Genomic DNA, 24,119 nt, shown 5'->3' with positions numbered 1-24,119 from the left:
GTGGATGGTGTCTCCATGTACCAGCTAATGTGCCACTGAGTCACGGAGAGCTGTGTGTAGGCTGTTCCTGGTGGATGGTGTCCCCATGTACCAACTAATGTGCAGGCAACTTACAAAACACCGTGTGCCGGCCATCAGAGAAGCATTGAGAAACAAACAACAGTTCTTTTTATCTCAGTGCAGTAGAACTTCCCTAGCACTGTTATCTGACAACATCCCTAATTACAAATAATGGCATAATGGCATTAGTCAACAGTTCAGTTATCTCCATAACACTGATATGGTGTTTAAGCTAATAAAATAATAAAGCAAGCCTGTATTCAGCAGTGTTTAACACTAAAGACAAAAATCACCCTGAGAACTCAGGATATGTTCCTTAACATGTGTTTTTATTAAATTCCTGTCTCAAGTAAATGGGTCGTTAGCACACATGGTTTCTGTCAGCGGGGTCATTTGGATTTAGTTTAGAAGCAATAGAGGGCAGTTCACCTCTACAATAAACAGAAAAATGTCCTTGGGGAAAAAATCTGTGAACACAATTTAAAGTATGCCAAAGGATCAGGTTGATGGTCTAAGTCATTTCTCAGGACATTCCGTGGCTGTAAACGCAACTCCAGCATGCAGCTTGCAGACCCAAGAGAGCCTTCTCCTGCTCCACATCACAGATCACAGCACCAGATGAAGCTGTCCCAGATCCTGCATGCCAAGGAGACCACATCTACACAAGGTTTGGGCTGGGAGAAACATCTGGTCTAGCAGCATAAGCAGGACGAGGGTCTTCGTGAAAACGATATTTTCTGTGAGAGTCATGAAGTGAGAAGCAGTCCCTATCTCGGTGACTCATTGTCACGAAATTCCAGGGCCAGGGAGATGCCTCAGTGGTGAAGGTGAAGGCTACCAAGGCTGGTGACCTGAGTGTTGTCCCCAGGACCCACATAGGAGGAAAGAGCCAACTCCCAGGCATGCGCCTGTGGCATAGCATCTCTCTCTGTGTCTCTCTGTCTGTCTCTCCCTGCCTCCCTCCCTCTCTCCCTCCCTCCCTCCCTCTCTCCCTCCCTCCCTCTCCCTCTCCCTCTCCCTCCCTCCCTCCCTCTCTCCCTCCCTCTCTCTCTCTCTGTGTCTCTGTCTCTGTCTCTGTGTCTGTCTCTCTCTGTCTCTCCCTCCCTCCCTCTCTCCCTCTCCCTCTCTCTCTCTCTCTCTCTCTCTCTCTCTCTCTCTCTCTCTCTCTCTCTCTCTCTCTCTCTCACACACACACACACACACACACACACAGAGGAAACTTGGGGTCTAGTGGCCTGGAGATGAGGTATGGGGGAAGGAGGTGTAGTGAGCGCTGCTGTCCTGTTCTCACACAAGCCCCTCAGATCACAGTGTCTCAGCAAGGCTGTGCTCCTGGTGAGTACCGCTGTGAATGGAAGCATCCTTTTTAGAGGGCACTTTTCTCTTATAAAGTTGCCACTTTCCAGGCAGCTCCTCTTTCTGCACGTTCTCAAGACAGATAGATGGCTGACAGTCAATATGCCAGAACTATTTTGGTGGAGTGTTTTCTGAGACCCAGCACGGTATTAGAAAAATGAAACTTTACACTGATGTGATTCATAATATAATTTGGACATTGGGTCCACATTGACGAAAGCTTCATGATAGATAGATAGTTAAGTATCCTGCCAGGACAGCTGTTGTCATCACAGGGACCCGGGAGTAAGTGATGGTGGACAGAGACACAAAACTCTGGGTTCTCTGTAAGAATGAACAATTGTTATTTTTGTCACGCCATTGTTTTTGTACTGCTTTCTGACTACTAGAGATCACATTACAAGCAGAGCCCAAGAAAGGGTTTTTGTCCCCCCTTACCCGAGTTCTTCCTCCTGCACTCCCTGCCCTGTGCCCCCGTTTTGCCCTGGAGGACAGTCCTCCTAGGACCTGCCTTGAACCTGCACCTTTCCCTCCTTCAGGGAACCACATGTGGGTCAGTGTTTGATGAAGGACCTGAAACCATCTGGACCCCAACTATTCTGCCTCCTTTGAATGGAAGGTTCAGTGCTTACATAAATAAAAAAAACATACATACATTAATTTTTGCAGACTGACCTAGAGATTCAGTGTCATTCCAATGAAAATTCCAACCAAAGAGCCTGACAGCCAGGCCGGGGTCAGAGTACGACACCATCCATTTTATCTGTAACCCCTACATGAGGTGTGACAGGCACCCCCAATGAGTACCACAAGAACATCTTCAGAGGCACCAATCGTGTCTCCCAAAGTGAAGACTTGCTGTACCTGACCACAGCCAATGAGGTGGTACCAGTCACCCACAGCAAGTGCAGAGGGTCAGGTGACAAAGGGCTTCACAGGGTCCATCTGGAAGCTCCACCCATGGAGTCACTCACCAGAATCCTTAGTGCACAAGGAAGATGCAAGGCCCTTCACAGACACCAGCAACCCAGACCCTGTCTGCCTGTGAGGTCCCTCTGGGTTCCGTGTAATTCCAGAATCCTGATCAACAAACAGGTTTAAGACCTGGTTTTTTGTTTTGTTTTGTTTTGTTTTGGTTTGGTTTTTGGTTTTTCGAGACAAGGTTTCTCTGTGGCTTTGGAGGCTGTCCTGGAACTCACTCTGTAGACCAGGCTGGCCTCGAACTCACAGAGATCCGCCTGCCTCTGCCTCCCGAGTGCTGGGATTAAAGGCGTGCGCCACCAACGCCCGGCAAGACCTGGTGTTATTCAGTAGCTTTTTGAAGAGAAATGTGGCAGTCCCCATGACATGAAGAAATCTTAGAGCCCCATGAACCAAATATTCTTTGGTCTTCTGGAAACAAATCTTTGTTAAATTGCATCATTGTACAAATCAGATTTCTCCAGTTTGATAGATGCCTGAGACAAATGGCTTGACAGAAACAGAGACTAAGTTTGATTCCTAGTTTCAAGGGTATCAATGCACAGAGAGTTGGCTCCCTTGTTTGGGGTCTGTGGTAGAGGAGAGCATGGTGGGAAGAATGTACTGAAACAAAACTGCCCACGGCAGAAGACAGGAGGGCAGAAAGGGCACCTGGGGTCCCTATGTGCCCCTCATGGACACACCCACAGTGTCCTAACTTCTTCCTGCTGAGTCCTGCCCCCAAAGGTTACCATCCACAACAGCACCACAGGCTGTGGGCAAGCATTTACTCCATGAGTCTTTCAGAGATACTTACCATCTGGTTCACAAGCTGAGAGTGGACTGCAAGTCTCTAACCCCAGCACTCGGGAGGCTGAGGCAGAAGGATGGCAACTGGAATCCAATCTGGGCTTCCAAGGAAGTTCAAACCAAACCAAGGAGACTGAGTGAGACCCTGTGCCAACACATCCTAAGTCATCCCACAAGACCGATTCCTTAAAAACAGGTTATTATGATAACGTTATGAATGCTGTGCACTGTCATTCCAGTGTCCAGTCAGCAGGTTAAGAGCAGTCATTGCAACTGTATCCCAGGTTGAAGAAATTCCAAGTGGTGAACATCTGCTCTCACCAATAAAATCTACACAAAGAGATATCCATCAAGTGGAACAGCAAAATGCTGTGGACTTTATGAGAAGTGTAGAATTATTTCTTGAGACAACACCTTACAACATTCCTCATGTTAAAAAATATTTATTGCTCCGCTCTCTGCCCTCTGCCTTCTGCTTGAGGTCAGTGTAGGCCCACCTCTTGCCATCCCCTACCCCCTGGGATCTTACTGGGCCTGCTCCTTGTATAGAGTGTACCCTGGCAGGACAGACCACCTGGAGTCTGCCCACACCTCACTCTTGTCACCCCCATGCCCTCTGCCCTCCACTTGAGTCTTGACCCCCCATGCCCTCTGCTTGAGTGAGAACACCAGGACAGGCTGGATCATCCGGAGTTGCAGACACTGAAGTCTTGGCCCACCTATACTACCAAGAGATGAGGAGAGGGAGAGGCCCCACCTGCACTCACTCAAAGAAGAGATGGAAAAAATTACAGTATAAGAACACACTCAACAACAGAAAGACCAATAGGACACCACCAGAATCTAGGGACTCTACATCAGCAAGGCTTGAACACCCCAACCCAAATGAAGCAGAAGAGAAGGACCTTAAAAACAACTTTATGAAGATATTAGAGATCCTCAAAGAGGAAACAAGAAAACCCCTTAAAGAAATGAAAGAGAAAACAAACAAAAACATACAGGAAATGGGGGAAAAGACAAACCAAAAATTTCAAGAAATAAACAAATCCCTTAGAGAATTCTAAGAAAGCCAAGAAAAACAACCAAACAAGTGAAGGAAACAATTCAAACACGTCAAGGCTTGAAAACTGAAATAGAAACAATAAAAAAAAACACAGAATGAGGGGATGCTGGAAATAGAAAAACTGGGTAAACGATCAGGAACTACAGATGTAAGTTTATCAATATAAGAGAATACAAGAGATAGAAGAGAGAATCTCAGCTGTTGAAGACTCACTAGAGGAAACAGTCATCGATCAAAGAAAATCTCAAGTCCAACAAATTCCGAACACAAAATATTCAGGAACTATGGGACACCATGAAAAGGCCAAACCTAAGAATAATAGGTATAGACGAAGGTGAAGAAATACAGCTCAAGGGTTCAGAAAACATATTCAACAAAATCATAGAAGAAAACTTCCCCCAACCTAAAGAAGGATATGCCTATGAAAATACAAGAAGCTTACAGAAAACCCAGTAGAGTGGACCTCAAAAAGAAGTCCCCTCACCACATAATAACCAAAACATCAGACTTACAGAATAAAGAAAAAGTATTAAGAGCAGCAAAGGAAAAAGGCCAAGTAACATATAAAGGTAAACCTATCAGAATTATACCCGACTTCTCAACGGGAACTCTGAAAGCCAAAAGGTCCTGGATAGATGTTCTATAAACACTAAAGGAGCCTAGATGCCAGCCCAAACTACTATACCCAGAAAAGCTTCCAATCACCAGATTTAAACAATACATACCCACAAATCCAGCCTTACAAAAAGTACTGGAAGGAAAACTCCAACCCAAGGAACATGACTACACTCACAGAAACATAGGCAATAGATAATCTCACATTACCAAACACCAAAAGAAAAAAAGGGGGGAAACCCACACACAGTAACACCACCACCATCAAACCCAAAACAAATAAAAGTTAACAATCAATGGTTATTAATATCCCTCACTGTCAATGGTCTTAATTTACATACAAAAAGACACAGGCTAACTGAATGGACACGAAGACAGAATCCATCCTTCTGCTGCATACAAGAAACACACCTCAACTTCAAAGACAGATGTCAGTTACCTCAGAGTAAAGGGTTGAGATAAAATTTTCCAATCAAATGGACCCCAGAAGCTATCTTAGTAGCTAACAAATTAGACTTCAAACTAAAATCAATCAAAAGAAATGAAGAAGGTCATTTCATATTTATCACAGGAAAAGTCCATTAAGACGAAGTCTCAATTCTGAACATCAATGCCCCAAATACGAAGGCACCCACATTCGTAAAAGAAACGTTACTAAAGATCAAATCACACATAAAAACCTCACACACTAATAGTGGGAGGCTTCAACATGCCACTCTCACCACTAGACAGGGCCACCAGACAGAAACATAACAAAGAAACAAAGGAACTAACAGAAGTTGTGACACAATTGGGTTTAACAGACATCTATAGAACATTCCTCCCAAACACAAAAAAAAAAAGTATCTTCTTCTCAGTGCCACAGGTGACCTTCTCTAAAATCAACCATATACTTGGCAACATAGCAAACCTCAACAGATACGAAAAAAACTGGAATAACCCCCTATATCTTATCAGATTCCCTTGGTTTAAAGTTAGAATTCAACAACACAAATTGCAGAAACCCTACAAACTCATGGAAATTGAAAAATGTGCAATTGTACCATTCCTGGGTCAAGGAAAAAATAAAGAAAGAAATTAAAGACTTCCTAGAATTCAATGACAATGAAGACAAAACATACCCAAACTTATGGGACACTTTGAAAGCAGTGCTAACAGGAAAGTTCCTAGCACAAAGTGCTCACAAGAAGAAACTGGAAAATAGTCACACTAGAGAATTAACAGCACAACTGAAAGCTCTAAAACAAAAAGAAGTAACTCACCCCAGAGGTGTAGACACAAATTGAGGGCTGAAATCAATAAAGTAGAAACAAAGGAAACAATACAAAGAATCAATGAAACAAAGAGTTGGTTCTTTGAAAAAAAATCAACAAGATAGACAAACCTTTATGCAAAATAACCAAAAGGCAGAGAGTGAGCATGCTAATTAACAAAATCAGGAATGAAAAGGGGGACATAACAATGGACACTGAGGAAATCCAGAGAATCATCAGGTCATACTTTGAAAACCTGTACTCCACAAAATTAAAAAATTTAAAGGAAATGGACAATTCCCTGAATAGATATCACTTACCAAAATTAAATCAAGAACAGTTAAGTAATTTAAATAGACCTATAACCCCTAATGAAATAGAAGCAGTCATCAAAAGTCTCCCAACCAAAAAAAGCCCAGGGTCAGATGGTTTCCATGCAGAATTCTCTTAAACTGTTCCACACAATAGAAGCAGAAGGGTCATTGCCAAACTCTTTTTACAAGGCTACGATTACCTTGGTACCTAAGCCACACAAAGGCACAACTAAGAAAAAGAACTAAGACCAATATCCCTCATGAACATTGATGTAAAAATACTCAACAAAATACTGGCAAATCGAATCCAAGAACACATCAAAACAATCATTCACCACAATCAAGTAGGTTTCATCCCAGGGATGCAAGGATGGTTCAACATACGAAAATCCATCATTGTAATCCACCATATAAACAAACTGAAAAATAAAAACCACATGATCATCTCACTAGATGCTGAAAAAGTCTTTGACAAAATCCAACACCCCTTCACGATAAAGGTCCTGGAGAGATCAGGAATAACAGGAACATACCTAAACATAATAAAAACAATATACAGTAAACCAACAGCCAATATCAAACTAAATGGAGAGTAACTCAACAGGATTTCTCTTAAATCAGGAGCAAGACAAGGCTGTCCACTCTCTCCATATCTCTTCAATATTGTACTTGAAGTTCTAGCTAGAGGAATAAGACAATAAAAAAAGGAGATCAAGGGAATACAAATTGGAAAGGAAGAAGTCAAATTTTCACTATTTGCAAATGATATGATAGTTTACATAAGTGACCTGAAAAACTCTATCAGGGAACTCCTACAGCTGATAAACACCTTCAGCAAAGTGGCAGGATACAAGATCAACTCAAAAAAAATCAGTAGCCCTACTATGTACAGACTATAGAAGGGCTAAGAAAGAAATCAAAGAAACATCACCTTTTACAATAGCCACAAACAACATAAAATACCTTGGGGTAATGCTAACCAAACAAGTGAAAGACCTGTATTGCAAGAACTTTGAATCTTTAAAGAAAGAAATTAAAGAAGATACCAGAAAATGGAAAGATCTCCCATGCTCTTGGATAGGTAAGCTCAACATAACAAAAATGACGATCTTGCCAATAGCGATCTACAGATTCAATGAAATCCCCATCAAAATCCCAACACAATTCTTCACAGACCTTGAAAGAACAATACTCAACTTTATATGGAAAAACAAAAACCCCAGGATATCCAAAACAACCTTGTACAATAAAGGAACTTACAAAGGCATCACCATCCCTGACTTCAAGCTCTATTATAGAGCTATAGTCCTGAAAACAGCTTGGTGTTGGCACAAAAATAGACAGGTAAACCAAGGGAGTAGAATTGAAAACACTGATATTAACCCACACACCTACGATTTTTGACAAAGAAGCTAAAGTTATATGATGGAAACAAGAAAGCATCTTCAACAAATGGTACCGGCATAACTGGATGCTGGCATGTAGAACATTGCAGATAGATCCATATCTATCGCCATGCACAAAACTTAGGTCCAAATGAATCAAAGACCTCAACATAAATCCAACCATACCAAACCTCTTAGAAGAGAAAGTGGGAGGTACCCTTGAACAAATTGGTACAGGAGACTGCTTCCTGAACATAACATCAGTAGCACAAACACTGAGATCCACAATTAATAAATGGGATCTTCTGAAACTGAGAAGCGTCTATAAGGCAAAGAACACAGTAGATAAGACAAAACTGCAGCCCACAGAATGGGAAACGATCTTCACCAACTTGACATCCAACAAAGGGCTGATTTCCAAAATATACAATGAACTCAAGAAGCTACCCACCAAAATACAAAACAATCCAGTTTAAAAGTGGGGCACAGACAGGATAGAACTCAGACCCGCATCTTTATCAAGAATCACTGAGATGGTTCCAAACGAACGAGTAACCAAAGTGAAGAATCACCTCTTCCCAGCCCGACATCCAGACATTACTGCTACTCATTGGTACTCAAGGCCACTGACACATGGATCCAGGAGTGATGACGTGCAGGGAAACCTAGGACATCCTGAAGGCACTGGGCAGTTCAAGCATCATCTGTCTGATTATTGGTGGCACAATTGATCACTGCCATGTCCTCTCTCCATATTGAGCATGAACAGCCCACCAGAGGATCTGAAGCAAAGACACTGCTTGAGAAACATTCTTGGAACTCTGCATATCTTCAACTATAACTGGAATCACGCACTGTGGTTTTGTCCCAAAGGGTTTCACTTCCAATTTTACACAGCCCAAATCCCACCCATACTGTACTTATCTGGAAACCACAAAGATTAATTTTGTTCCACTAAAAAAAAAAAGTGGGGCACAGAAACTAAATAGAGAATTTTCAATAGAGGAATCTAAAATGGCTGAAAGACACTTAAGAAAGTGCTGAACATCCTTAGTCATCAGGGAAATGCAATTCAAAACAATTTTGAGACTCCATCTTACACCGGCCAGAATGGCTAAAATCAAAAACACCAATGACAGTTTATGCTGGAGAGGATGTGGAGAAAGGGGAACACTCCTCCATTGCTGGTGGGAGTGCCAACTTGTATAGCCATTTTGGAAATCAGTATGGAGATTCCTCAGAAAAATGGGAATCAGTCTACCTCAAGATTCAGCAATTCCACTCTTGGACATATACCCAAAGAATGCACATTCATACAACAGGGACATATGTTCAACTATCTTCTTAGCAGCGTTGTTTGTAATAGCCAGAACCTGAAAGCAACCTAGATGCCCCCACAACCGAAGACTGGATGGAGAAAATGTGTTACACACAATGGAGTATTACTCAGCGGGGAGGAAAAAAAGTGAAATCTTGAAATTTGCAGGCAAATTGATAGAACTGGAAGAAACCATCCTGAGTGAGATACCCCAATCACAGAAAGACAAGCAGGGTATGTACTCACTCATATATGGATATTAGACACAGAGCAGAGGATTACCAGGCTGCAATCCACACCACCAGGGAAACTAGGGAACAAGGAGGACTCAAGAGAAGAATACACGGTCCCCCACAGGAGAGGTAAGAGGGAGGTGGGAAGGGGAGAGGAAGAGGAGGGGAGGGGGAGAGAGAACAGGAGGGATCAGGAGAACTGAGACAGGGGAGGAATAGAGGAGGGCAAGTAAGGAGATGCCTTGATAGAGGAGCCAGTACAGGTTTGGAGAGAGGTCTGGCACTGGAGAATGTTCGAGGATTCACAGAGATGACCTCAACTAAGAATTTAGGCAGTGGTAGAGAGGCTGCCTTTGATGTTCTTCCCCTATAATGAGATTGATTACTATCTTGGTTGCCATTCCTAGAGCCTTCATCCAGTAGCTGATCAAAGCAGAAGCAGGCACCCAGAGCTAAACACGGAGCCATACTCCCAGAATCCAGTTGTAGAGAGGGAGGAGGGATGAGCAAAGCTAAGATCATGCTGGAGAAACCCCCAGAAACAGTTGACTTGACCTAGTGAGAGCACAGAGACCCTAGACATAAAGCTGGGGAATCAGCATTGGACTGAACCAAGTCCTCTGAATGTGAGTGCCATCTGGGAGGCCTGGGCAGTCTATGGAACCTCTAACAGTGGAGCCAGTGTTTATCCCTAGTGCACGAATGGACTTTGGGAGCCCATTCCCTATGGAAGGATACTTTTGCAGTCCAGATACAGCCAAGAGGACCTAGGACCTCCCATGGTGATGTCACAGACTTTGATTTCCTCCCCTCCCCATGGAGGGCCTCACTAACCTTGGGAAGCGGGTAGGGGGTGGGTTGGTTGGTCAGTGGGAAGCATGGGAAGATGGTAGGGCGAGGGATTTGGGGCACTGATATTCTAAAATAAAACAACTTATAAAAATATTTAACACAAGGCTATAATTATAATTGTGAAGTACTGGCTGTACTTCACACCAGAAATGTGACCAGGCCTGACCATGTGCCACTGGCTGGAATGCAAGGGCAGTTTTAATTACAAAAGAATCACCCACGTGGCACTGAGGGTGTAGCTCACTGTCAGGGCATTTATCTAGCTGGCACAAGACCCCAGGTTCAAATCCCAGAACAAAGACAGACACATACAAATTCACGGTAAGTTTAGTATATTTTCATTAACATTGGCTTATATTAGGGCATTTTAGATGAAGAGATGTTCTTCTGAAAGTCCTCGGTGTAAAACTAGAACATTTACGCTAGTTCCAGAGGCAGATGGGGGTAGTTTGAAATGTACAAAGAAGTCTTATACAGAAAATAAGCAGAAAAATAATATGCAGCAAGTGTTAATACAATTTTTGTTATTGTTTCTAGATATAGTTTTTGAAGTTTATTTGTTAACTATAGCTTGTGTGTTGGTATCAGTGGGGGGGCATTCATGTGCAAATGTGTATCTTGCCCCTGTGCTCTGGTGTGTGTGTGTGTATGTGTGTGTGTGTGTGTGTGTGTGTGTGTGTGTGTGTGTGTGTGTGTGTGTAACATGTGTTCAGGTACTAACAGAAACCATAAAAGGTCTCAGAGCCGGAGTTCTCTGCAGTTATGAGCTCTGGGTGACAAACAGACTTGAGTCCTCTGGAACAGGGGTCTGGAAGAGCAGCAAGTACCCTTAACACTGAGGCCTCTCCAGACCTCGACATCATGTGATGTTAGAACTGAGAGACAGAATGCAAATATCTCTTATGAATCTGCCTTTCCAAGGCTCTGTTTCCTCTGAGCACTGAGCCAGGCTTGGTCTGTCTGTAACTGAAGTGCAATCACAAAGTCTGCAGTCAATCAGCAGGCGATACAGAGATTTCTATGCAGAGTTCAGATTCAGATGTCAACCTCTGCCCTGCACAAGATGACTTGGAATTAGACTCCTTACAACGGAGCTAAGAGCACTGCTCTTTGGGGCGTCCGTTGCTTGGTCAAGTGAAGAAACAGCAGGCTGATTGCACAGCGAGGCCATGTGTCAGTCTGTGGTTCTGCATGCTGAAGACTCCAGACACCTGGCTCTGCCAGCTCCACCCACAGGGCTGCTCTATATGTATGGGGCCCAGTGCAGCTCACCCACCATCCCCGATTTCCAGGACAACCAGCACCGTGTTCTCACAGGAGCTCAACATAGACTGGGTAAGTCTCTGAGACTGGGACAGGAGGGGGGGTGTCAGGAGAAATGGACCTGTGAGCCCACAGTGCCAGCAGAGGACCTTCAGGAGGAGACAGGAAAAACTGAGCTGAGATGGGGAGTAATTCCTTCTCTTCTGTTCCCACAGGAAACATGGGTGTGACGCTGCTTGAGTCCCGACTTTGTCTCCTGCTGTTGCTGGGACTTGTCATAATGGTTGTCTCATTCCGGCCCCCACCGGGTTTAACCCCTTCCCAGTGGTTTGCAATCCAGCATGTAAATATGACCAGCTCCCGATGTACTACAGCAATGCAGAGAGTTAACCGTTATACAGGACAATGCAAGGGCACAAATACTTTTATTCATAAAAGTTTTTCTTCTGTTGTTCGTGTGTGTGGCAGAAGAAATACTACTTGCCGTAACGGTCGTGCAAATTGCCATAACAGTAAAAAACGGGTATCTATAACATTCTGTAATCTTACAACTCCAGCAAGTCATTATAGGCAATGCGGATACCAAACAACACGGAAACGGAGGTTCTACAGAATTGCTTGTGACAACAGATCTCCACAAGACAGTCGTACTTATCCAGTGGTTCCAGTTCACTTGGATGGGATATTTTAGCTCCAGTACCAGCCCTTTGTGCCGTCGTTCTGGATCTGCTGCTTGCTGCTTGCACTAGAGAAGAGCCTATACCTCTGTCTGTGCTCCTGTTGCCATCTATCCTGTGAAACCTGACCCTGATTCCCTTCTAATTTAGCTGATCAGATCTTTTCTACTCAATAAACACTTTTGCATACTCATCTGGATCTCTGTGTGTGTGTGTGTGTGTGTGTGTGTGTGCGTGATGTGCTACTGTCTAACTGTGCATGCCTGCCTGCCTGTCTGTCTGTCTGTGCATGTGTGTGTCTGTCTGTGTGCTTTTGGCTTCTGCTGTTTTTCCTTCTGGCTGAGTGTTCTCACTAAATGAGGTATGTCAACCAGGATGTGTTTGTATGTGAGTGTGTATGTTTAAAATCTCACCCTGAGAAAGGCTCAGGAATGAGCTCAGGTACCAACACTCTGTGTTTATCAGCTAGTAGACTAAAAAAGACACACTATTGACTTTGAGCCCATATCTCAAAGGTCTTCTGTGGTGGATGCCTCCCAACAGATGGCCACAAAAAAATAAATCCACTTCAGCCAGGTGATGGCGGTGCACGCCTTTCATCCCAGCACTCGGGAGGCAGAGACAGGCAGATCTCTGTGAGGCTGCGGCCAGTCTGGTCTACTGAGTGAGTCCAGGACAGCCTCCAAAGCTACAGAGAAATTCTGTCTTGAAAAAGAAAAAAGAAAAAAAATACAACCACTTCCCTTCCCGTCAGGACAGAGAGTACCCGTGTTCCACATAAGAAGTATCCAATGAAAATTGAAAGTATATAGATTAAGAAGAGGCAAAATAGCTTAAAGAGTAATTATCTTTAATAGTGGGCTGCAATTAGACAGAAGGCATTAATAAGTGTTCCTTGACTTTCTCAATTTCATGTTCTTATTTCAGATCACCTAAGAGGGTGACCTGGCTGTGGCATTTGTCGCTACATGCTAGAGCTGATACGCTAATCTTTTGATTATATAGGTGTTCTCTTTCTTCCTCACAGCTCCATGTCCTTCCGTCAAGGAACTGTACACTCAATGGAGCAGAACTGTCTCACTAAATGGAGGAAAACTAATCTGCCTTAGGTCAAGGCTGTATGGGTAGCTGTGCTCCTTGGTTAAAACATCCAAATAAGCTCTTGAATGATTTGGTCCAAAACTAAGTAGGTCAATTATATGGAGACAAATCTGATTTTCACTTAGTTTTGTAGTCACATCTTAAATAGTTTCCACAATTATACTACATTATTACACACTAGAAATAATTGCTATTAACTTCATAATAAAATAATATCTAGTACATATATAAAAAAAGAAGTATCCAGTGTCCTCTAAGCTTACAGTGGTAGGTGGTGCCTGGTCCCAGATGGAGTTCAAAGCCAAGATGTGCAGGTGAGATACAGGTTCCCATGTTCCCCAACACCCAACAGAAGAGGTGTAGTCTCTAAGTCAATAATTGTCCTTACATACTGAAAGGAACATGAGGCTCCAAGTTCCGAATGATGAGAGTGTGGAGAGTGAATTGTGGGACATGTCTGGGATGGCCTTTGCTATGATGCCATGGTAACAAAAGGCTGTTATTCTGCCGTAACAATGCAAAGGGCTTTCCCCAGTAGGGCAGCTAATAAGGCAGATTCAGAATGGTCACTAGGAGAATGGTTCTGCCCCAGGAGCAGGAAGTTCTGATAGGAAGACTCAGCCTGAGTCCTCACAGCCTCTGCTTCCCCTCTGGTCCCATTTTTCCTTCCATACACATTGCACAGGGACACATTTAGCATCCCTAGAAATGTAGCACTTCCAACACACTGAGGAAAACAAGAGCTCATCCCAGTCCACCTCCCACCAAGAAATTCATGTGGTCTTCTAGCTCAAAGTCCCACCCTGAGAGATCAACCTTTCAATTTGAATATTTAAATCTTGGGCTGTTTCCCACACTGATGATGGTTTCCTTGTACAAATGTATATAAAACCTGAATAGTGTGGGCCAATTCCTACATACTGACCGGAAACCTCTAAAGGGTGAATGCTTCCGGTTTTTTTTTCTTTTGCTTAGTATAAAGCCAATAATCGGAGGACATGGCAAGACTGGTCTCCTTGTTTAAAGCAGGAGTCAACCAATATCTTATTCCATATACTCGGGGAATTTAAAAAACAAAAATGGAGGAAAATCAACATTAAGGTTTTCTTTTACATAGGAAAGGGAAGTGATTCCATTTTGCCAGGATCATGCATAGATTAGGATTCTTTGCAGGTTTGTTTTGCTTTAAAGGTTTACGTTTATTGAGATGGTGAGTGCACACAAACTGTTAAGTGTGTGGAGGTCAGAGGGCATTTACACAAGTTCCTTCCCTCCTTCCACCACACGGATTCTGGAGGGAACCTTAGGTCACCGGGCTCAGTAGCAGGGCCTTTATTTGCTGAGCCATCTCACTGGTCCTTTCTCTGTTCACTGAAGAGAAGTTTGAGAGCTTTCTTCAGATCACAGGTGTGGGTGATGTCCTGGGTGACTTCAGGTGGGGTCTCTGGCTTGGGAGCTCTGGATTTATCTTGAAAATGTAACCCCAGCTGTTAACATCCAGCAGTTTCAAGGCCATTGGGGTTCTCAGGTCCACCTGGTAAGATCCCTTCCACAAAGGAGTCAACTGTTTCTATGCATCCTCCCAGGAGGACCCAGCCTCCTCCAGACTGGGCGTGAACACCTGTCTTCCCATATTCCTGTGCTGCTTGTGGGGCTTGCCCCCAATTCATAGCATGCTGTAGTGAGCCATCTGATGGACCTCAGAGCCTGAACCCAGACCTATGGGAAGAAAAGCCTCCCATACAACAGGGCTGTACCTGGTGTGTGTTTGTGAAGCTATTCTATCTCTCCTGAGGGTAATGGGAGCAGCTTAAGCCATTTATCAGTGGTTTCTTGGCAAAGTTTTGCTAGGATCTGTTTAAGAGCTTGGTTAAGCCTTGCAATACTACCTGAGGCTTGGGGCTTCCAATCTGAGTGCAGGTAATATTCAGTCCCTAGAGTCTTGCATATAGTTTGAGTCCTCTGTGGTATGAAGGAAGCTCCATTAATGACTCTACTGACCAACCAGGGAGACCAAACCATGGGATAATGTTCCTTAGGAGGACATTTGCCTCCTCTGTGGTCTTTTCAAACACAGTGGGTAAAGTCTCAATCCAGCCAGTGAAGATGTCTACAAACACTAACAGATATTTGAAGCTGGCCGGTAGACACCAACCAGTACATTCTCTCTGCCAGTCCTCACAGGAGTAGGTTTCTCTCCTCTGGGTTTGTCTGAGGAATGGGAGAGGATGAGGGCAGCAGAGCTGTGGAGAGTGTAGGTGACACACATGCTTTACTGTGGTCAGTCTCTACCCAGGAACAGTCAAGTCCTCATAGCTAGAGGAGCATCCCTCCCTGGATGGAATGAGACAGGCATCCCTGAATTGTCTTCACTGTAGGATCTGGAGGGAAAGCATTTTATTCCCCATGCTGGTCCATGGCCAGTTTCAGTCACTCTATTATTAATGACGCCCTGGAACGATGACACACATTTGGTGTCTTTGGAGCAGAGGTGCTGACTCTTTGGGGATCTTTGTCAGTAGGTTTAGAATCACTTGTTTATGTTTTATGGACCAGCTGTTGACTGTTAACCTTCAAATTTTCTACAGATGTCAGCAAGGACATGTAACATCATGAGGACACACTTAAAAGCAGTGTAGATATTAATCTTTTCTTTTTCTTGCCCTATAATGAGTCCCCATATTACAGTCTAGTATGGCCTTTGGATTCAAAATTCAAAGGGGATAACTGGGTAGACTCAATTATTGCTCTTTGTTGAACATTGACTACACTGTCTTGCACTTTCCACATAGAAAGTAACTTTCCTAATCAGGAAACAATATCTGCGCCATCCCCAGTTGTCCAAGACATAATGCTGAGTCAGCCTGGCCCAGGTGGAGGAGACAGGCTCAACACACAGTGACCAGACAGCAGGTCACTTCCATGGGCACAAGGGAAGCACACCTGGGGTATCACCTGTTGTGAGAGTTTCCTCCGGTTGTCTAGGAAGCCCCTCTGATGTTATTAGTTTACTTCCAGTTAACCATATGTAGCCCATTAATTCTAGAGTAGACCTTACCTGGTGGGGTTTGGGAGCTTCTAATCATTGCCTCCAAAGACAGCTTGGGAGCCTCTTCAACTAGCAGTGCTGCAGCCCCTGAGCTTTTGGACAGGGTCCATCCCGATGCTACAACATCTAACTTCTTTGAAAAATCCAGTAGGGGCCATATTCTGTCCCCAAATGTTAGAATCATTGTCCTGAGGGCAGGGTCTTGGTATTCTACCTGTTTCATCAGGTTAAACCATTGTTCCAGTTGACCATCCCAGTTAAGGGAACCCAAGTGTGAGCTCCTGAATCCTGATAGAGAGGTTATTCTGTTAATGCAAAGATGAGAACCCAGATTCAACAACATCCAGCACCCCCTAAAGAAGCAAAGTCCATCTTTATCTTACTGTTTCCGGTCCAGTGATGACTCAAACCTGCAATGGGATTGCCATTATGCAGAAGATGCTGAGATAAAGACCAAATATGGTGGTTTTTGCTGTGTTATCTGGGTCTTTTTCTGGGAGGCCTAATAGCCACAATATACTAGAAAGTTGAAGACACTAATAGTGCTTTGTTTTGAATTTTCCAAGGGAAACCCATTTCAAAAGGTCATCTGTATGTTCTAAAATGGTTCCTTATCATTGAACTACGTCCCTAAGACATTTTAAAGCAGAATTTTACATGTGTGAGTGTTTGCCTGCATGGATACACATGCACCATGTTTGTGTCTTGGTTCACAGAGACCAGAAAAGGGCATTGGATCCCCTGAAAATGAAGTTACAGGTGGCTGTGAGCTGCCATAGGGAGGCTGGGAAGAAACCTGGGTCTTCTACAAGAGCAGCCAGTGCTCTAACCACTGAGTCATCTCTTCAGCCTCTCTTTTACATTTCTGTTTGTAATATGGGAGGGATGTGGAGGTCAGAGGTCAGCTCTCTGGAGCCATTTTCTTTTTCCCCATTGCGTAGGTTAAAGGAATAAACCAGAGAGCAAGACTGTAACAGGAAGGGCCTTTACTGGTGGAGCCACCATGCTCCGCCCCATCCTTATCCTCATGTCCATTGGGATCGTGGTGTCATTTCATGCTCCAACAATTGTCAGCACTTGCTGGGCAATGGTGGCACACCCCCCTTTAATCCCAGTGTTCAGAAGGAAGAGGCAGGTGGATCTCTGAGTTACAGGCCAGCCTGATTGTACAGAGTGAGTTCCAGGACAGCCAGATCGACACAGAGGAAACCCTGTCTTGTAAAACAAAGCAAATTGAAAAAAATAGAACTACAGTATTTTAAATCTACCAATCAAATAAACTTCTTATTATACTATATATGTTTAAATGGGTATCAACCATTCTGAAGTAATCCTGTTTTTTGTTTTGTTTTCATTAGGCTTGGGGATTTACTGCAGTGCGTATTGGTTGGACATGTCTTGAAAGAGGGTCTGTTGTAGGTTAGGATGACTCCAATGCATTGTGTATCCAAAGGTCACCTTGAACTCCTGATCCTCCAACCTCCACCTCCCAAGTACTTGAATTAAAGGTGTGTAACAATATCTGGCTTGTAAATCCATCTTTCTCAAAAAAATTGATAGGAGAAATTTACACCAGATTGTATTTTCAAAATCTCTTTGGTGTATGACATCTACATCCTCAGATCTGCTTTTCATTTATTCCAATCTACATCATTGTCTTGCTGAATTATATAAATATATAATTATATATTTGATTGGAAAGGGAAGGGCATCCAAGAGTTTATGGACCAACAGCTTTCCTGGTGGACCCCTGATGTCATCTGCAAGAGCCACTTGCTCCTGGGTTCCCAGTATTATTTTCTGAGAAAGAAACTTGGCATTCAGAAACATTGGCCTGAGGTTGTTGGGGGAGGAAAGTAGGGACCTTTCCCACTTAATTACTCTTGAGAGTTTGGAGTTGATTCCGATAGATAAGAATAAGGTAGAAGAGATCAATTATTAAATACTTATTTGTAGATTTCTTTAGTAATTTCCTTGAACAGCTTCCATGGCCTCTTTGCCAAGCATGACTCTTCTTGTTCCGTGAACCAGAATGACTAGAGACGTAGCTGAGACAATGGTTGACCACCTCTAACCTGTATGGTCAAGTGTGCTTCTGTGAAATCTCCCTTACTTGCCCACCCCTCCTTGTGGTCTTACAGGATAAAGTGAGAATACAAACTAGACCCGGGATCAAATGCTTCCAGGGTTATCCTGGTTTCTGTCCACTGGTGACACCACCTCTCTTCTGCTCTCATTGGTGTCAGAGTGCTTAATCCAGAAAGACTCCCACAAGACCAACACCTTACCAATATACGGGAGACACCTGCCTGAAAAACAAACCAAGACAGACCCACAGGGGAGTGGAGGGAGAGACTGAATTCTACTTTCATCACTGAGCTCTGATAAGGGGCTTCTTAGCCCACAGCGATAGAGTGTTGCTTAGGACAGTTTAACCATAATCTTCTTTGCACATCAGGAAGACAATGCATTTTTTTTACAAGGAATGGGTTTTAATGGGTAGGAAGGATGATTTTATGATGAACTTTAAGTTAGAAATCCATGCAATATAATTTTCTTATTATGAATAAAGCATGTTTTACACCAGTCCTCACTTGTAAATACTCATTGTTTATTACACTAAATTACATAAGTATATGATATACTTTAGGCACAGAGTCCCCTTCCTCCAGTGAGATTATCTTACTTTTTTAACAAAATTTATTCGTTTATTTATCTATTTGTTTATTATATATATAACATTCTGCCTGAATATATACCTGCAGGCCAGAAGAGGGCAGCAGACCTCATTATAGATGATTGTGAGACATCGTGTGATTGCTGGGAATTGAACTCAGGACCTCTGGAAGAGCTGCCACTGCTCTTAACCTCTGAGCCTGTGGCATAGCATCTCTCTCTGTCTGTCTGTCTGTCTCTGTCTGTGTGTGTGTGTGTGTCTGTCTGTCTGTCTGTCTGTCTGTCTCTGTCTCTCTCTCACAGACAGATACAATGAATGTTAAAAGATGTTTTAAAGGAAATGAAGATATTCCTTATCCAAAATGCCTCCGCTACAATTCTTCCTCACATTTCCTCCTCTCTCTTCTTCACCATCCCAGAACCTGGCTGAGTCACCCTCTTTCTTTACTTCTTCAGGGCTCCTTCTTTATTTCTGTGCCTCTGCCATGGCTCAGAATATTCTTACATATATATGTATTATGTATATATGTATTATATGTATATGTATTTTTTTTTGGTTTTTCGAGACAGGGTTTCTTTGTGGCGTTGGAGGCTGTCCTGGAACTAGCTCTTGTAGACCAGGCTGGTCTCAAACTCACAGAGATCCACCTGCCTCTGCCTCCCAAGTGCTAGGATTAAAGGCGTGCGCCACCACTGCCCAGCTATATGTATATGTATTTTTCTTCAAGAGGGCTTATGTGCATGCAAGTGTAGGTGTTCTCACAGGCCAGACAGGGTGTCAGACCCCCTGGAGCTGGAGTGGCAGGTTGCTGTGACCCCCATTGTGGGTCCTGGCACTGGACTGCTGTCCTCTACAGGAGCAAGTGCTCTTCAGTCTCTAACTGCTGAGCCATTCACCAGCCTCTCCTAACCACTGTTCTTGCTCCCAGATTTGGTAAAGAATCTAGAGTGGATTGGCACATCACCTAAGAAAAGGGCCATATCCTTCTAAACAGAGGACAAGAGTCTCCTGCATGCAAGAAAGATTTAATTATCACCAGAATTAGTCAATAAATGCCAGCGTGCATTTCCAATTTACTTTGGGGATGAGAAAGCTTTCTCTTTTATCTTGGGTTTGAATTAAGGTCCTTGAGGATATAATGGTTTTATGATGTGGGTAACAGAACATCCATGTTGTTTCTCACGGAGAGAATGTAGAATGCCAACAAATGCGTGATGGAACTCAGGATTGCCTGCAGCCTTCCCTAACTGCTAGAGACTGGTTAGGTCAATGATGTTCCCATGCTGTGCATTGCATAAGCTTGAACATGCTGGCCCGCTAATCAGGGTTGCTTGCTGCAATGTAAACTTGTGTCTCTACTCTCAAAAGAGCTGTAATGATAAAAATGAGCCTGGTGTTACAGTTCCCACTTGTGTGCTCCAGTGCCCTCTCTGGTTTCTGGTTTGCTTTTTTTGGCATCAACCAAAAGGTGATTTGTCTGGCCTCTTATACTTGTAAATCAGATCTCCCAGTGTCCTTATTAATTAAAGGAAGTATTGCTCAATCACAAACAGTCAGATCTCAGAGGTGGCACCTCTCTTCAGTCCTAGTCACCATGATGCCCTTCCTTCCTTTTGCCTCTGAAACAGTCTCAGTATGTAGGTCTGGCAGGCCTTCCTGTGTAAACCTCCGTAGTCTTGAACTCATAGAGCTCTGCCTGCCTCTGCACAACAAGTGCTGGAATTAAATGTGTGTACCACCTAACTCAGTTCCTTCCTTTTCCATCTGTCTCTTTTCCACAGTGTGTTTGAGATGAGCCTTGACATATGGATTCCTCTGCACTGTTGCTATAAAATTGTCATCAAACTGTTACCACAATGGATCATGGAATATGAGGTAACATTAACCTGCATTCCTTTGTCACAACCACCTATATTTGCATCCAGAATAAACTCTCTAAGATGTGAACTGTGTTTCTTGTATCATCATATGCAATTGAGTGCAGGGTCTGGCACAAATGTGAGTTTGAAGAAAGGACTGACAACCCAAGCTTCTTTAACATCCTGAGCTGTGCACACACACACACACACACACACACACACACACACACGGAGGAAACTTGGGGTCTAGTGGCCTGGAGATGAGGTATGGGGGAAGGAGGTGTAGTGAGCTCTGCTGTCCTGTTCTCACACAAGTCCCTCAGATCACAGTGTCTCAGCAAGGCTGTGCTCCTGGTGAGTACTGCTGTGAATGGAAGCATCCTTTTTAGAGGGCACTTTCTCTTATAAAGTGGCCACTTTCAGGCAGCTCCTCTCTCTGCACCTTCTCAAGACAGAGGGCTGAAGTCAATATGCCAGAAATATCTTGGAGGACTGTTTTGTGAGGCCCAGCACAGCATTAGCAAAGTGAAACTTTACACTGATGTGATTTATAGTACAACTTAGACATTAGCATCACATTGAAGAAAGCTTAATGATAGATGTATAAGCATTCTGGTAACACAGCTGTTGGCATTACAGGAACCTTAGAAGTGGGTAATGGTAGACAGAGACAAAAAACTCTGGGTTATCTCCAAGAATGAAAAATGTTATTTTTTTCACTGCTATTTACATATGATTTAATAATCTACTAGAGATCTCACTACAAGCAGAGCTTGAGAAAGGGTCTCTTTGTCTCTCTTATCTGAGTTCTTCCTTCTGCACTTCCTGCCCTTGTGACCTTGTTTTACCCTGGAGGACGTGCCTCCTAGGATCTGTTTTTACCTGGACATTTCCCAGTCAGGGGACCACATGTGTGCCAGACCATCTGGACCCCACCAGTTCTGCCTTTGTTCCATGGAAGGTTGAGCACTTATGTGGTAGTCTGAATGTAATTGGTTCCCATAAGCTCATAATGTGTGGCACTATTAGGAGGTGTGGCTTTGTTGGAGTAAGTGTGTCACTGTGGGGGTGGGCTTTGGGGTTTCATTTGCTCAAGCTTGGCTCAGGGTGATAATCAGTCCACTTCCTGTTGTCTTCTGATCAAATAGAGCCAGCTCCAAGTCTGCCTGCAAACCACTATGCTCCCAGTCATGATATTAATGGACTGAACCTCTGAACTATAAGCTGCCTCCTCAAGTAAATGTTTATCGTTAATAAGAGTTGCCATGGTCATGGTGTTTCTTCAAACAACAGAAACTCTAACTAACACAGTTTAAATACGTGAAATTTTTTTTTCTGTTGACCTACAGATTCAGTGTCATTCCAATTAAAATCACAGTCAAAGCGAGTGACGCCAGGCTGGGGCCAGAGTACCACACCATCCATTGTATCTGTAACCCCTACATGGGGTGTGACAGGCACCCTCAGTGAGTACCATGAGGACATCTTCAGAGGCACCAATCAACCATGTCTCCCCAAGTGAAGACTTGCTGTACCTGACCACAGCCAATGAGGTGGTACCAGTCACCCACAGCAAGTGCAGAGGGACAGGTGACAAAGGGCTCCACAGGGTCCATCTGGAAGCTCCACCCATGGAGTCACTCACCAGAATCCTTAGTGCACAAGGAAGATGCAAGGCCCTTCACAGACACCAGCGACCCAGACCCTGTCTGCCTGTGAGGTCCCTCTGGGTTCCGTGTAATTCCAGAATCCTGAGCAAAAGGTTGAAGATCTGCTTTTGTTCTGCAGCCTTCTGAGGAGATTTGTAGGAGGCCCCATAACATGAAGAAGGAAGTCTTAGAGACCATGCACCAAATGTACTTTGAACTTCTGGAAACAAATCATAGTTAAATTAACTTGCATCACTGTGCAAATCAGATTTCTCCAGTTTGATAGATGCCTGAGACAAATGGCTTGAAAGAAACAGAGACTAAGTTTGATTCCTAGTTTCAAGGGTATCAGTCCACAGAGAGTTGGCTCCCTTGTTTGGGGTCTGTGGTAGAGGAGAGCATGGTGGAAAGAATGTGTTAAAGCAAAGCTGCCCAGTTCATGGCAGAAGACAGGAGGGCAGAAAGGGCACCTGGGGACCCTATGTGCCCTTCATGGACACGCCCACAGTGTCCTAACTTCTTTCTGCTGAGTCCTGCCCCCAAAGGTTACCATCCACAACAGCACCACAGGCTGTGGGCAAGCATTTACTCCATGAGTCTTTCAGAGATAGTTACCATCTGGTTCACAAGCTGAGAGTGGACTGCAAGACTCTAACCCCAGCACTCGGGAGGCTGAGGCAGAAGGATGGTAAATTGGAATCCAATCTGGGCTTCCAAGGAAGTTCAAACCAAACCTAATGAGACTACGTAATTCCAGAAGACCAATTCCTTACAAACAGGTAATTATGACAATGTTATAAATGCTGTGCCCTGTCATTTCCATGGACAGTCCCTGCACTTGGCAGAGCCGTGTCCAGTCAGCAGGTTAAGAGCGGTCATTGCAACTGTATGCCAGGTTGAAGAAATTCCAAGAGTTAGACATCTTCTCTCACCAGTGGAATCTGCACCAAGAGATATCTATCAAGTGCGACAGCAAAATACTGTGATTTTTATGACAAGTGTGGAAATACTTCTTGAAACAATACCTTACAACATTCATCACATTAAAAAAGAATTTATTACAAGGTTACAATTGTAACCATCTGTACTTCACAATAGAAATGTGGCCAAGTCTTTCAATATGCCACTGCTTGGAATGCAAGGGAGGTTTTGATAACAAAAGAATGATAGGCATATTTATTCTCTTCAAGCCAAAACTCGTACCCACATGGCACTGGCGGTGTAGCTCACTGTCAAGGCATTTATCAAGATTGCACAAGACCCCAGGTTCAAATCCCAGAACAAAGACACACACATACAAATTCACGGTAAGCTCAGTGCATTTTCATTAATGTTGGTTTATATTAGGGCATTTTAGATGAAGAGATTTTTCTCCTGAAGGTCCTCAGTGTAAAACTAGATCATTTATACTAGTTCCAGGGGCAGATGTGGGCATTTTGAAATGTACAAAGGAATCCTATACAGAAAATAATCAGAAAAATATTGTGTAGCATGTGTTAGTACTTGCAAGATGGAAGGCAGACAGAAGAGAAAAATTAAAGGTGAATCAACAATAGCATTGAAAGTGTCACCCTTTAATAATAGAGCAGTTTTAGGGACGACGTGGGGGAAAATGAACATTTCTG

General features: G+C 43.6%; 1 protein-coding gene and 1 long non-coding RNA gene across 2 annotated transcripts; one reads left to right on the top strand and one right to left on the bottom strand.

The window, feature by feature from the left end:
- Positions 1-1,590: 1,590 nt before the first annotated feature.
- Positions 1,591-13,683, bottom strand: LOC121136369. The gene is made up of 2 exons (XR_005873466.1): positions 13,524-13,683; positions 1,591-1,740 (listed from the first exon to the last, which is right to left on the bottom strand). It is a non-coding gene; the product is annotated as an uncharacterized LOC121136369 (long non-coding RNA).
- On the top strand, positions 11,507-12,352 carry LOC121136368 (eosinophil cationic protein-like). Its single transcript, XM_040736702.1, has 2 exons — positions 11,507-11,554; positions 11,698-12,352. Exon 2 carries the CDS (start codon positions 11,703-11,705, stop codon positions 12,171-12,173), a length of 471 nt encoding a protein of 156 aa, XP_040592636.1. The 5' UTR covers positions 11,507-11,554; positions 11,698-11,702; the 3' UTR covers positions 12,174-12,352.
- Positions 13,684-24,119: the final 10,436 nt, after the last annotated feature.

This window comes from Mesocricetus auratus, unplaced genomic scaffold (assembly GCF_017639785.1).
Source record: "Mesocricetus auratus isolate SY011 unplaced genomic scaffold, BCM_Maur_2.0 Super-Scaffold_100066, whole genome shotgun sequence".
NCBI lineage: Eukaryota > Metazoa > Chordata > Mammalia > Rodentia > Cricetidae > Mesocricetus > Mesocricetus auratus.
This window is presented reverse-complemented; position numbering and strand designations above follow the sequence as displayed.

Coding starts and splice junctions, on each gene's coding strand:
- LOC121136368 (XM_040736702.1), top strand. CDS start 11,703: ATGGGTGTGACGCTGCTTGAGTCCCGACTTTGTCTCCTGCTGTTGCTG.